Here is a 13,459-nt window from a genome sequence, read left to right as displayed (position 1 = left end):
GGACAAAGGCTTCAGAAAAACATCAATGAATCTCTCTGGCTAGACTATTATATTTTTAGAGTTACACTATAACTAAACAATGATAAACGTAGCCACTCATAATAGAAACGGGCAACCTTTAGACCTGGTATATTAATCAGTGGTTAAATGCAAACTGAGCACAGAATTACCATCATGGGGGATTCCTTGCTACAACTTGCTGATTTGGTGTTACCTCAAAGGAGTCATTGGCTCTGAGGACCTCATTTAGAAAAGCAAACCTGCTGGAACTACAGGAAAATAACTCATTTCTCTTAACTTAGTTGAATCTAATCAGTCTGAAAACATATTGCCGTTCTAGGTTGAAACTTGAAGCTCATTGGGAACATGGCCAAAATCTCTTCCTTTAAAACTGATTACACAAATTTTTTTTTAAATTATGGAATGTATCACACTGCCCCCCATCACATTAGGGGTGGTCACAGAGTTGGATTTTTTTTTCTTTACACTGTGATATGACATCAGAAACCACTTTCCTAAAATAGAATTTGTTAATTATCTCTTCTCAAAAAAAAGAGGCAGTGTGAAACAGTGACTAGAAAGCCAATCTCAAAACCAAAAAGACCTGGGTTCATATCCTATCTCAGACACATAATGACTGTGTGACCCTGAGCACATCACAACCTTTCAATGTCCTAGGCAACCCTCCAAAACCATAAGTTGCAGAAAAGATGTCAAGGTCTGCTCTGGTAGGAGTATCTTCGCTTGGTAATTTTCTGTACCAATAAAAACACAAGTCTCTACCCTATCTCTACCATCCTCCTTCCTCCATCCCACCCACACACCCCCCCCAAAAAGAGGCAAAAGGCAGGCAGCCTAAGATTTTGCTTTTAGTAACAGCTAGCTATAAGAAATTATGTCTCCATAATAGCACAAAATGTTTTAGAAGTAGGAAAGACTATTTGATGCCCACTAAGATGCACAAAATATTTTTAACCCAAAACAAGATCCTATATGCTCAAACCATCTTGACCAATTTTCCAACTATGCTCCATGAACTATTTGATTCATACTCAGGACTGATTGACAGATATGTCAAATCCTACCAGGAGAGCTATGCGCAGAAAGAACTGATAGCTTTTAAATGCTTCAATTATCCTTTATCAACCCAAGCTGCTCCCTCAGATTCCAAATATGACTTACTCAGAGACCAGGGATGTGGGGTCACTAACTGGAACAGTTTCAACATGTCATAGGATCTGCCCACATCTTTTTTTTTTTAATTGACCTTGAAAATGTTTTTATAATAAAAAAAATTGCTTATACTTTTTTGGGTCTTTAGAGCTATGGGATGCTTTACATGTGTTATCACATTTCCTACAATAGGATCATATCATGCAATCAAGATACATATGACTGACATCACTGACACTCATTGGAAAATTTCAAATTGATTACAAGACTTCTGTTGTAGCGTTAGCTTCACCGGAATCAGAAAAGGGACAGAACTACAGATTTCACTCCTGATCTTTTTTTTTTAACTTTATTTTTCCCGCAACAAACATGTATTGTCAATCAAAACAAATTTCTACATTGGTTATATCAAACAAAAATTTGTCTCATTATGCATGCTGAGTCCTTCACCTCTCTATCAGGAAATGTGTAGATGTCTCTTCATTAGTCTTCCAGAATCCTGGTTGGGCATTATACTGATAAGTGTAATAAGTATAAGTATAGTACAATAGTGTTCCATCACATTTATATACCATAACTTGTTCAACCATCCCCTAGTTTATGAGTCCTCCTTCAGATTCTCATCATTTGCTACCTCAAAAGGAGCTATAAATATTTTTGTATATCCTTAGAGTGTGTTTTGCTTAGGATTCATCTCCTTTAATCTACCCCTCCTCTGTTTCCCCTTCCATTTCTCCCTCTTCCCTCCTATTTTACCTTATTCAGTCAGACCTTTGGATGTGCCTGTAATACCAATTTAGATCTGAACATCTTTCCCACCCATGGATAGACCACATGACCTGCTTATGTCACAGAAAGCCTAAGTCACATGAGGTGGGAGGAGCTTCCTGGCAGGAAAAGGAAGTTATGTCACAGGAAATGCTGAGAGAGAGAGAGAGGGAGAGAGAGGGAGAGGGAGAGAGAGAGCTGTTATGGCCGTTAATGGTCGTTGTGACTGTTAGAGCTGAGGTAGCGAAAGTTGACCCCTGATAGCTGAACAGACTGTGACACCTGTACTTTGAGTTTGTTTTGGGGAAGACCCCAGCAGGGGGTGGGAGAGGTTTTGGGATGGTGAGGCTCCAGGTTGTGATATTATGTATGGAATGCGTTACTGCTGTGATAGATGGGGTAGATGGCTTATGAGATATGGTTCTCTGGTGTCTGAATAAATGGTTTACTTCTTCTACCTCCTTTGTGGAGAGTTTCATATACTTTGCGATACAGAACTACAGAGGCATTTTGACAACCGTCATCTACATTGTTACTATTGCCTCACTGATACAGTGCCTCAACTGCATGACACAATATGTCACTGGAAAAAACCTAGGCTGTGGCTTCACCACCTCAAACATTTGAGTTTGAGCCACCAGCCTTCTTCGTCCCTCCCCCTATCTATGTTGCTTCTGCTTGTAAAGGGGAAAGAGGACTTACTGGCAGAAAGCCTAACTAGGTTTGAGTCCAGTCTTTGCCATTTTCTGGCTGTGTGATCCTGGCTAAGTCATTTAACTAGAAGACATTTAACTATACTCCCACCTCCACTTCCTGGCTTCTTTGACTTCCTTCAATAATCAGTTCAAATCTAACCTTCTATAGGAGGCTTAATCTCACCCCACCCCAATTAGTCCCTTCTCTCTAATATTACCTTCCATCTATTGTTCCCTCCCAATCTATATCTATATCATATATATATATATACATATATATATACACACACATACATATAGTTGTTTGCATATTGATTATTCTATTAGAATATAAGCTGCTTGACAGCAGGGACCATGTTTTTGCCTTTCTTTGTATCCTTAGTGCTTAGCACAATGACTGACACTTGAAAAGTATCTTGACTAACTGACTTGATTGTGTATGCATTGGCATTTCCCCAGTGGAATCGCTTGAGGGAAGAACCTATTTTGTTTTTGTCTTTGTAGCTTCAATGCCTGGTGCAGTGGATGACAATTAGAGGATATTTAATCAATGGCTATTGATTAATTGATTGATTGATTCAAATGTCCTTGACTTAACTCATTTTCTTCTGTTTCTTTGTAGGTAGTTAAATCTAAGGCTTCTGGGGAATATCATCTTATTAAAATGAAACCATCAAGACAGCATGTTGTGGGAAAATATTTTAGCAATTTGAACAAACAGAAGAGACTGCAAAGCTATGCAACTAATGCACAATCACCGTATCATGTCAGAGGCCCAGTCAATCAAGTCTGTTCTGAAATTCTTCTCAGCAGGATATGTGCACATGAAAGGACTGTGTAGCCTTCCTTCTGGAGAAGCAACTTTGCATTTGGAGACTTCCCACTTATCTGGTCTGGGAACCATGTCAAATGCATTACATATGTCTATGGACCTTGAATGCATGCTTGTGCACACACACACACACACACACACACACGCACAAACACACACACACACACACACACAGAATAAAAAGGACACTCTTCCTGAGGATTTATAATGTCAAGATGTGCCCTTGCACATTGTGGTTTCTAAATGACAGATAAAGATGCAACAAAAATTTTTTAATTTTTTTAAAAAAGGAAAAGAAAGGAAAAATTTACTTGAAATATAGCCAAATGCTTAAGTAAGCTAAGGGCAGGGTATTAGGTTTTGTGAGAGTAAAGATGAATAATAGGCACTTGAAATATGTGAAGAGACCCTAGAGCTCTTGAGCATCATTTTTTCTTACCTATAGGTACATTCATATTGATGGGGGTGAGGGGGGAAGCAATTACATTCCACTTGCAAATAGGTACAGTACTTGTGTTCTTCAGTAGAAGAAAATCCAGTCTTTAGGATGATACTGGTTTTTATAAAACTAATGCTTCTGAAAAGCATTTCCCTCCATTTGCTTGATTGTTTATTTTACAATTTAAGGGAAGGGGGTGGGACAAGGTAAGAAGGGGGTTTGGGAGGAGAACCAGTATAGGAGACTCCAAAGGGTCTAGACGGGAGAAATATTGGAGTGAATCTCTTTAAAGCTAACACTTCAATTATCCCAAGTTTTCTTTACATAGTCTTTACCCCTATATTTTTAAATATATTCCCCTTCTGTCTAGTATTCTGAACTTAAATAGGATGCTTATAGTATGATTTAATAATGAATGTGTCAAGTTAAAGGGAGGAACCAATTTTTTTCCACATGCATTATTAGATAATAGTTGTAAAGTGCTTTTCAAACCTTAAAGAGCTGTATAAATGCTAGCCATTATACTATTTTATATGATCTCATTTGCTTATGGGAGGAAACAGTAGGACCTGTGATTTCATCTATGCGGGGAATCCCTGGTGTGGAAAATCCCTTCACTGATGCACAAAAGCAACTCATCTGTAACAGATAAGTTTTAGATAGTTTTAATTACTTGCCTGGGGCACCAATTTGCTCAGGGTCACATACTAGTGTATGTCAAAAGTAGGTCTGGAACCTAGTCCAAACTCTATGAATAGCCTTTAATCTACAATCCGGCCTTTCTAGTTCCTATTATCTTACGTAAATGTAAGAGGATTATGAAAAGATTTGTTTTTCACTAAGTTTAATATATATATATATATTGTATATTTGTCAAAGAATTGTGTTTCCTTAAATTCCTAGATACCTTTCCCAGAATAAAAAAGCCATCCATGGACTTACTAGATCACCACTAATTTAATTATAACTTATTCTGATTTTCAAAAGTCATTTGAGTTTTGGGGAAACACTTGAATTGGAAGAGAATTTTAGGTAGCATTAAACATTAGTTGGTTTAATTTTCTTAAAATAGTGGAATAAGGAAATGATTATTCTTGAAAAAAATTCTTCTTAAGATAGGAACTATGTGCCAATCTAACATTCTTATTTTCCTTTTCTGTATTTTAAAGTCCAAATGCTGAAATTTTTTGCCTTACACAAGTACTGGTGTTGTGAACTATTATCTTAAAGTTATAAAGTGTTTTAAAAGTATTGTTTTTCTTTGAAAAAAAGCTAAATTAATTCAGTTCATAACTGAAACTACCAAAAGTGCAATACCTCAACTTCACCATCATATAGAAAATAGGACTACCTGACATGATTCACTAGTATGAATAGAGATAGATTCACCAGTATGAATTTCTGCATCCTTCAAAACCTCTATATTTTTATATTATATATATTTTTATACGAAGTTATTCAAGAAATGTACACATCAATCTAGTCAATAAGCTGTTTTGAGTTATATTTCAACATAAAAATAGCAACATATACAAGCAGTGCATGTCTGCATAACAAATGGATTATAGTTGCTTATTTTTTAAAATATGGTACAGAAGTTAATTTTGCAAAGATCTGATCTTTATAGCACATGCAAATATATGAGACACCTAAAATGGAACACCATTTTTTTAGGCTTTCAGTTATTTTAAAGCACAAAATGCTTTGTATTTGTGCCAATGTATTTCTCTTCTCTCTGCCTTAAAAAAGTAAAGATTGATATTTCCCTCTTTGCTATTTGTCAGTATTATGTTCAGTCATAGTAAAATGTAGTTCAGTGTAGTACAATAGATAAATCATAATTCACTTACTTTGTCTTAATATTATTCTCTTAGGATTAGTCTAAGTAATAGTTGAGCAGTATTAATTTGAAGCAACCATTTTCTATGGCTGCATTTAATGTGCTTTTTATTGGAAGCACCTAATTTTAGAAAGAATGGTAATTATATTTTTAAATAATTGCAACTTAAAGTCATAATAGTGTTGTTGCTATCTTTCATCCATGGTCATTTCTGCTTTACATTGACCCAGAATAGTTTCTGAACAGAAAGCAGGGTTAGCCTATTCCACAATCTAATACTGAGATCTCAAGTAAACACTTTGGTTAGTCATTTTACATTAAATAAATTATCTCCCCACTGAAATAGGTGTATTTTTGGACATCATTTTCGTGGGGAAAAATAGCCACGTGCATATTTATCTGTGAATGAAATGAAAAGTTTGCATTTTTAGCTAGTTTTTGCTTTAGCCTTGGAATAAGTTCCTCCATTTGCCTTAATCTTTGGAATAATTTTCAGTGAAAATGACTACAATATTGTCATTCAATTGACAGATACAGGTTAAGTATATCCTTTGTGATGCTACCCAAAGAAGAAAGCCAGAATAGGTAGTGAAAGTATTAAAGTCTAAAATATCTCAGTAGAAATTTTAAGACAAAACTGTGAGCCTTTCCTCCCCCATCCCCAAAGTTCAGTGAGCTGTTTGGCAGCCATCCAATCCGGTCAACAAGCCCCAGAAGGACCATGTGAGAAATATGGTATCATTGCCCATTAGACTCGTATCTGGTTCATTTAACCTAAGTATAATTTACAAATCTCCATAGCAGTCTCCACTGCAGGATGGTAATTCCTACCCTCCTCTTCTCTACCCTGCTACACTCCTACCACTTACTTTTGGAAGGTGCTGGCAAAAGTTGCTGATTTTTGAGACTGTGAAAGTAAGTCAGTCTGTGAAGCTTTACATAGAAGAAAAGATGCTGGTTAATTTCTGGTGTTTCTTCATACTACTTCTTGTTCTATTTCATTTTAGATAACCAAGAAGAAATGGAAAATGATGTCTAAAATTTTTTTTTGCATAATCAGAGTGATTTCTTCATCTTAAATTTTTACTTCAAAACAGTATTTTTAATGGACCTAATTCAATTATCCTTCAGTTTTAAGATTCCTCAGCCTACTGTGGCCCCAATTTTAATAAGTTAAGGGAAAAGACACTAGACCATAGATTTAAAGCTGGAAGGGACTTTAGAGATCATATAATTCTATCATTTACAGATGAGGAAATTGAGGCCCAGATAAGCCATGTGATTTATTTAATTTCACTCGGGTAGTAAGTGCACAGGACTAGGTTCTAAGAAAATCTTTATCCCAAACTCAGGTTGACACAATAGCATTTTTTTCCCTGAGTGAATTCTTTTCTGAGTAAAACCAAGGAAGGACTGAAATGTCATCAAAACTAAAGGCAGACCCTCTTAAAACTAAAATTAGAAAATACAGTTATGATATGTTCAGTAGAAAAGTTTCAGTATGAAAGCATTAAGAACTGTGCTCCAAGTCATAGATTACAGCTACAAATACAAGACATGTGACCTGTTTTAATCAGATGGATATCAGCAAAATGACCAGTGGGTTTTTTTTCCATTTCAGTTATTTTCTGTGACAGCTTTAGAATAGGGTGTCTTCATTTTTGGAGTGCTATTTCTGAATTTCTTTCAGGCTTCTCTGTAACCTATAAACTATTCAAGATATACATACTGGAGCTTTTTTTAAGCATTTGAAGTTCAAAAACTTTTTTAATCATTTAGAAGAAACTAAGGCAATTTGAAAGGAATACATTTTAAAGAGGATGAACCAGAAATTATTAGAAACCCCATAAGACATTAAAGACAATGAGCTTTCACTGGTGTTTCTGAATTAGATGTGTATTTGGCACAGCTTCCAAGTTTCCATACTGTCAAAGAACGTTTTTATCATTTTTATTGCTACAGTGACTGTTATTGTCAACTTCCATATTTCTTTTATGATTTACTTGGTATAGGGAGCTTATGGATTTCATTCTTGTCTAACTGATGGCGACCATATACTCCTCCTTGATGTGGTGGTCCATTTGTTTTCTTCATATTCACAAAAACATATTTTCCCCATTTTTATGGCTCTATTAAATGTCAGACTAACATATGTATTACCAATCTCAATGCATAGATTAAATGGTGCTCTTGAAAATCTATTGAGAACATATACATGTAGCCCCACCAATAATCTACATATAAATAATTATTTAAACTCAACAAGTTGGTGAAGGGGGAGGAACAACAAACATCTGCATCCCATAAAATGTTGGAAAGCTACCTACTTGTAAATCATATGTGAGGAGTTAGCAGTTCTGATTTTGATTTAGGTTAATTGAGATTTTCTTCATCTTTGAGTTTACGCATATCTCAAGTCTGTGTAAATCTTTACAAGGAGTAGTTTCCATTTCATCATGTAGAGTGATCATCCCATTGGCAATTCTTCATGGACAATATCTGGATGTATTATTGCATTGTTACCTAAACTGTGCTCCAAGGAAGTCTGGTTTTCCCCATAACATGTGTACCTGTGGATTCTTCAAGAAAAGTTTGATGCTAGTGAAATTTTTCATTCTTAAATAGTAAATATAAGATTATGAATAAAACAAAATGCCTACTGTAGATGGTAAATTTTTTAGTAGAAAAATAGACTTAATTTATTTTGTTTTCCTCCTAAATTTCCCTAATATCCTTTGAATTGGGGGAGGGTTTCCTCTGTGTTTAAAGTAGCATTTTGGGGTCTCACCAAACTGGTTCAAGTCCAAAAATGTTCCATGGTAAAATAGTTTGTGAAATATGGCATTCTTAAATTTTAGAGAAGATCATGAGTAGATGTTGAATTTCACCAACAAAGGCTTTTTCTTGGGAATCACATTCAGGATCCAATTTTTATTATATGTAAAAATGTCTAATGTCTGTCTTTCCTATAAAAAATAAAGACATTTATGACCCACATTAATTATGATCTTTTTGGCATGCCAAAAGTTAAATGTTACATGGTTTTGTTAGAAGAAAAATTAATTAAATTGATTCACAGATATTTTAAGTCACTTCTTACCTTATGGTTAAGTATCAGAATGAATCCATTTAGTTCAGCTTTTCCAGTTATACTAAACTATGTCATATTGCACTGCACTTGCTGATATGTATTTCTTCTTGTTAATTATAAAGCTAAAACTCTGTAGGTTGCCATCTCTATATGCGACACAAAGGTTAGCACTTTTACTTTTCCTGGTCTATTTTTCATGCATTCTATAATTTGCAAAATTAAATCATAAAAATAATATTATATATCTCCTAATACAGAAGAATAATGAAGAGAAATTGGCATATATACAATATGTCAATTAAATAGACTTTATGGCCATTCATTGGAGAAAAAAATATTTTAATAGGTTATTCCATAAATCTTGTTAAATCTTTCTCTTAAACCTATCTTATGGCACTGAACTTTTATTATGGCGGGAATACTAATATAGGAAAGTCTCAGATGCAGATGTGGGAACTCTGTAGAATTTAAAATATTTTTTAAGCTACCCAAAACTCTTTAAAGGGGGCAGCTGAGTGGCATAGTGGGTAGAGCATTGGACTTGGAATCAGGAAGACTCATCTTCATGAGTTCAAATCTGGCCTCAGACACTTACTAGCCATGTGACCCTGGGCAAGTCATTTAATCCTGTTTGCCTCAGTTCCTCATCTATAAAATGAGCCAGAGAAGGAAATGGCAAACTACTCTAACAGGGTTACAAAGAGTCAGACATGACTGAAATGACTGAACAACAACACAACACAAATTCTTTTATTATTTTTAAAGAGTTTTTAAGGCCCTAGGTTTATGAGGAAAATGATACCCAATTGATACCTAATTCCCTTATACAAGATATGTTTTGGTTCTTGGTAGATCTCACTGTTGTTATAGTTGAAGGCCTGGACTGCAAAACCAAGTTTGACACTCCCCCTCAGTGCGTTATGCATCCATGGGGATAATACAAGATGCAAGTCCTGAATCCCTTAGGTACAGATAAGTCTACTAATAGATTGGCAATGGATGTGAATTTGAAAGTGAAGAGGGGGAGCTCCTGAACAGAAGTGTTATGTTCAGTTCAATTCCACAAACATTTATTAAGCACATACTATGATTCCAGGCACTGCCCTAGACATTGAGGATAAGAAGACAAAAGGAAACAAGTCATTTAAATTCTCCTTGTTCTATGTATAGTTGGTGCTTACTCTAGAGATTCCTCTGTCCTGAGTTCCAACATTCATATAATTGTAGTCTCCTTTCTCTAGCCCCATAAGCCTCCCTTGGCAATTTACAGACATATTTTCTTAAGTCCCATTCTAAATATCAGTATTGACTAGCCACTTTGGACATTCTCATTTCCTGCAATAAGAGGAAATAATTATCTTAAAATTCATTGCATGTAAAATTAGAATCCAGATAAACCAAGTAACAGTTAACTTTGATTGTAATGATAGCTTCAGAGAGGCAGATGGTCAGGAAAGAGATCATGTAACTTTTTTTTTTCATAATGGTAGTATAAGCTTCTTGACATTAAAATGTTTTTTTTTCCTCTACCCTTTTTTTCCCCTACATTCATCACACACGTGCCCTCTGCAGCTCTCTAAGATTAGCTGCCATCTGATTGGTACAGGGAGTTTCCTGTATCTGTCAATCAACAAATATTTATTAAGTGTCTACTAGGTGCCAGGCATCCAGGGTTGGGGAAATGACAGACTCAAGGCCACATGAGGGCCACACTTGAGCACCTAGAGGGCCATATGTGGCCTCAAGGTCACAGGTTCCCTTCCCCGGCCAGGACTCTCAATGAAAGTACAAATAAAAAGTGAGATAAACCTTGCTCTCAGGGAACTTAACATTCAGCTGAAGGAAAGACAATATGTTCACAGAGATACTGGAGATTATATAGTTATGTGTATATATGAATATTATATATAGAGAGAGACACATATGAAAAATACATATTAGTGGGGGAGGGCAGACCACCACGAAGTAGGAGAATCAGTGAAGGTTTGTCAGGAGATGATAATTGGAGATGAGGCTTAAAGGGACTTAGGTATTCCAAAAAGCAGACGTAAGGAAGGAGAGTACAGTTATCACTTCCACATTGAGACTTTCCCCATCGCAGTTTCAATATATCATGGGTCAACACAAGAAATTAAATGCAAATTTCTAGGGAGTTTTGTGGAAGCCACAGATGACACAGAAAAAGTTTAGAAACTCAAAAATGCATAAAAATATGTGTACAGTATTGCATACTATCAACCCAAATTTTACAATAAGGTACTGTAAACACCCAATAAAACAAAAGAAAAAATTCAGACTTCTCTGGTATGAAACGAGGGTCAAAAAAAATTTGTGTGTATTTTCCAGATTGTGGGGGTGCCAGACCCCTAACCCCAGCAACATGGAAGGGATACTACTTCGGGCAAAGACAACAGCTTGAGTAAAAACAGCAAAAGACTGCATGAAACAATTTGTACAAGGAATAGCAAGTCAACTACTTTGGCTAGAGCAAGAGTTTTTACCCTGGGAGTCCATAGCCTTGTTTGTTCGCTTTTTAAATATTTTGCTAACTGTCCTTCAATAGTCAGTTTCCTTTATAATCCTATGTATTTTACACTGGTTTCCTCTGCAATCCTTTTATTTTATGCCTGTGAGATGGGGTCCATTGGCTTTGCCAAACTATCAAAGGGTTCTATGACACAAAAAATGGTTAAGAACCTTTGGACTAGGACCTGGGGGCAGTGAAAATAGCATGTAATCAGCCTAGAGATATAAGATTCAACCACATAGTGAAGGGTGTTAAATCTCAAATAAAGGAATTTGTAATTTAACCTAAAGGTAGTGGAGAGCCAGTAAAACTTCATGAGCAGCGGAGTAACACAGTCAGAGCTATGCTTTAGGAATATTAACTTGGCAGCTGGATGAAGGACGAATTGGTGAACAGTGAGATTAAAGAGACACCAATCTGAAAGCTATTTTGGTGGTCTACATAAGAGACCATGATGGATTGAACTTGGAGTAGAGGTCATATGGAGTGAAAGGGATAAATGTGAAAGATGTTCCCCATCAAGTCAAATCATATGCAGAACTTTCTACTTGAACTTTATCTAATATGATAGGTTAATATATAATTTGCTTAATTAATGCACTTTTTCATTCTTGGTCCAGCAGGAATTTTCCTACATGATGAAAGGGAAAAAAACAGCAACCAATTGAGAAAGGTGAAAAATTCATTTAGCCACATGTATGTTTGTTCTGTAAAGTGCCAGACATCACGGGTCTGAACACATGTGTAAATTAGAAGGTCCTTTGGGCTATTTAGCTACACTGATAATTTAAAATTTTCCTTATTATCTGTAGCTACTAAACTTACTGAAGAACACATGTGTGTGTAGATTAAATCTGATATATAGTACCAGACACATTAATTAAAATTACATTTCTACATTTCTACTTCCTCAGTTGTTCTACTTCAATGTAACATGAAGCCCATGTTTTAATGGGCACAGTAACCACGTCTCCAGCTTTATGATACCATAAAAATATTTTATGAGTCCATTTTTTATTTGGATCTATATCATTGGTGGTGCCTGAAATTATATAAAGTTTACCTCTCCATAGCTATTCACAAGATAAAAATTTAACTTAATCAAGACCATTATAGTTGAGGAGGAAAAAATGAAATATTCCTTGTAGCTAAACTAGATTTAGTCATAAAAAGATCAGAGTCACTTCTCATCAGTTTCTACCACAGTTACATACCCACTGGGGAAAATTGGGTCTCTGTTCACACTTGTCCCTAATGTGCACCGCTTTCAGTATCTGCATTAATGATGAAAAGGCAGTGGGGTGTTACTGCGATGCCATAGGCCACACCCTTAACACAACATATTTCTGCCAAGAACTGGCTTTGTTTGCATAGTTTAGTGTTCCAGAACCATGTTACTGGTAAACACCCTGGAAGAAGAAGAAGAAGAAGAAGAAGAAGAAGAAGAAGAAGAAGAAGAAGAAGAAGAAGAAGAAGAAGAAGAAGAAGAAGAAGAGAGAGAGGAGGAGGAGGAGGAGGAGGAGGAAGAAGAGAGAGGAGGAGAGAGGAGGAAGGAGGAGGAGGAGGAGGAGGAGGAGAGGAGGAGGAGGAGGAGGAGGAGGAGGAGGAGGAGGAGGAGAAGGAGGAGGAGAAGGAAGGAAGGAAGGAAGGAAGGAAGGAAGGAAGGAAGGAAGGAAGGAAGGAAGGAAGTAAGGAAGGAAGGAAAGAAGGGAGGGAGGGAGGGAGGAAGGAAGGAAGGAAGGAAGAAAGAAAGAAAGAAAGATTTGCCACTTATTATATAATTTGTAGTATCTTAGATGACTGGCAAGACCAATCCAGTGGTGATAGTTATTCTTATTTCTTGGGCTTATATTTCCCAGAGGAATAGGTAGTATCAGAGAGCTCAGTTAGACAGTATATTACATCTGCTAAATCATAAGTCTGTCTTCTGAGAACCATTATAGTCTTTGTGAGATTCTGCATTCCTTAGAGTATGATGCTGTGAGGCAGTCCTGGCCACCAAAGGGATGTGTGAATCCAATGTAGATCAATGAGATGATATCAAGTACAATAAAATTCAGAATGTCCCAAAAGTCTAAGTGTGGTTTTAAGCCA

General features: G+C 36.1%; 1 protein-coding gene across 1 annotated transcript in view; it reads left to right on the top strand.

The window, feature by feature from the left end:
• The window catches only part of CPED1 (cadherin like and PC-esterase domain containing 1), a 417,833-nt gene extending 412,155 nt beyond the window's left edge, over positions 1–5,678 (top strand). The window contains exon 24 of the mRNA XM_036758868.1: positions 3,259–5,678. Coding sequence (XP_036614763.1) covers positions 3,259–3,477 — 219 coding nt within the window. The 3' untranslated portion in view covers positions 3,478–5,678. The remainder of the gene's footprint in view (positions 1–3,258) is intronic.
• Positions 5,679–13,459: the final 7,781 nt, after the last annotated feature.

This window comes from Trichosurus vulpecula, chromosome 5, assembly GCF_011100635.1.
Source record: "Trichosurus vulpecula isolate mTriVul1 chromosome 5, mTriVul1.pri, whole genome shotgun sequence".
In the NCBI taxonomy this organism is placed as follows: Eukaryota; Metazoa; Chordata; class Mammalia; order Diprotodontia; family Phalangeridae; genus Trichosurus; species Trichosurus vulpecula.
This window is presented reverse-complemented; position numbering and strand designations above follow the sequence as displayed.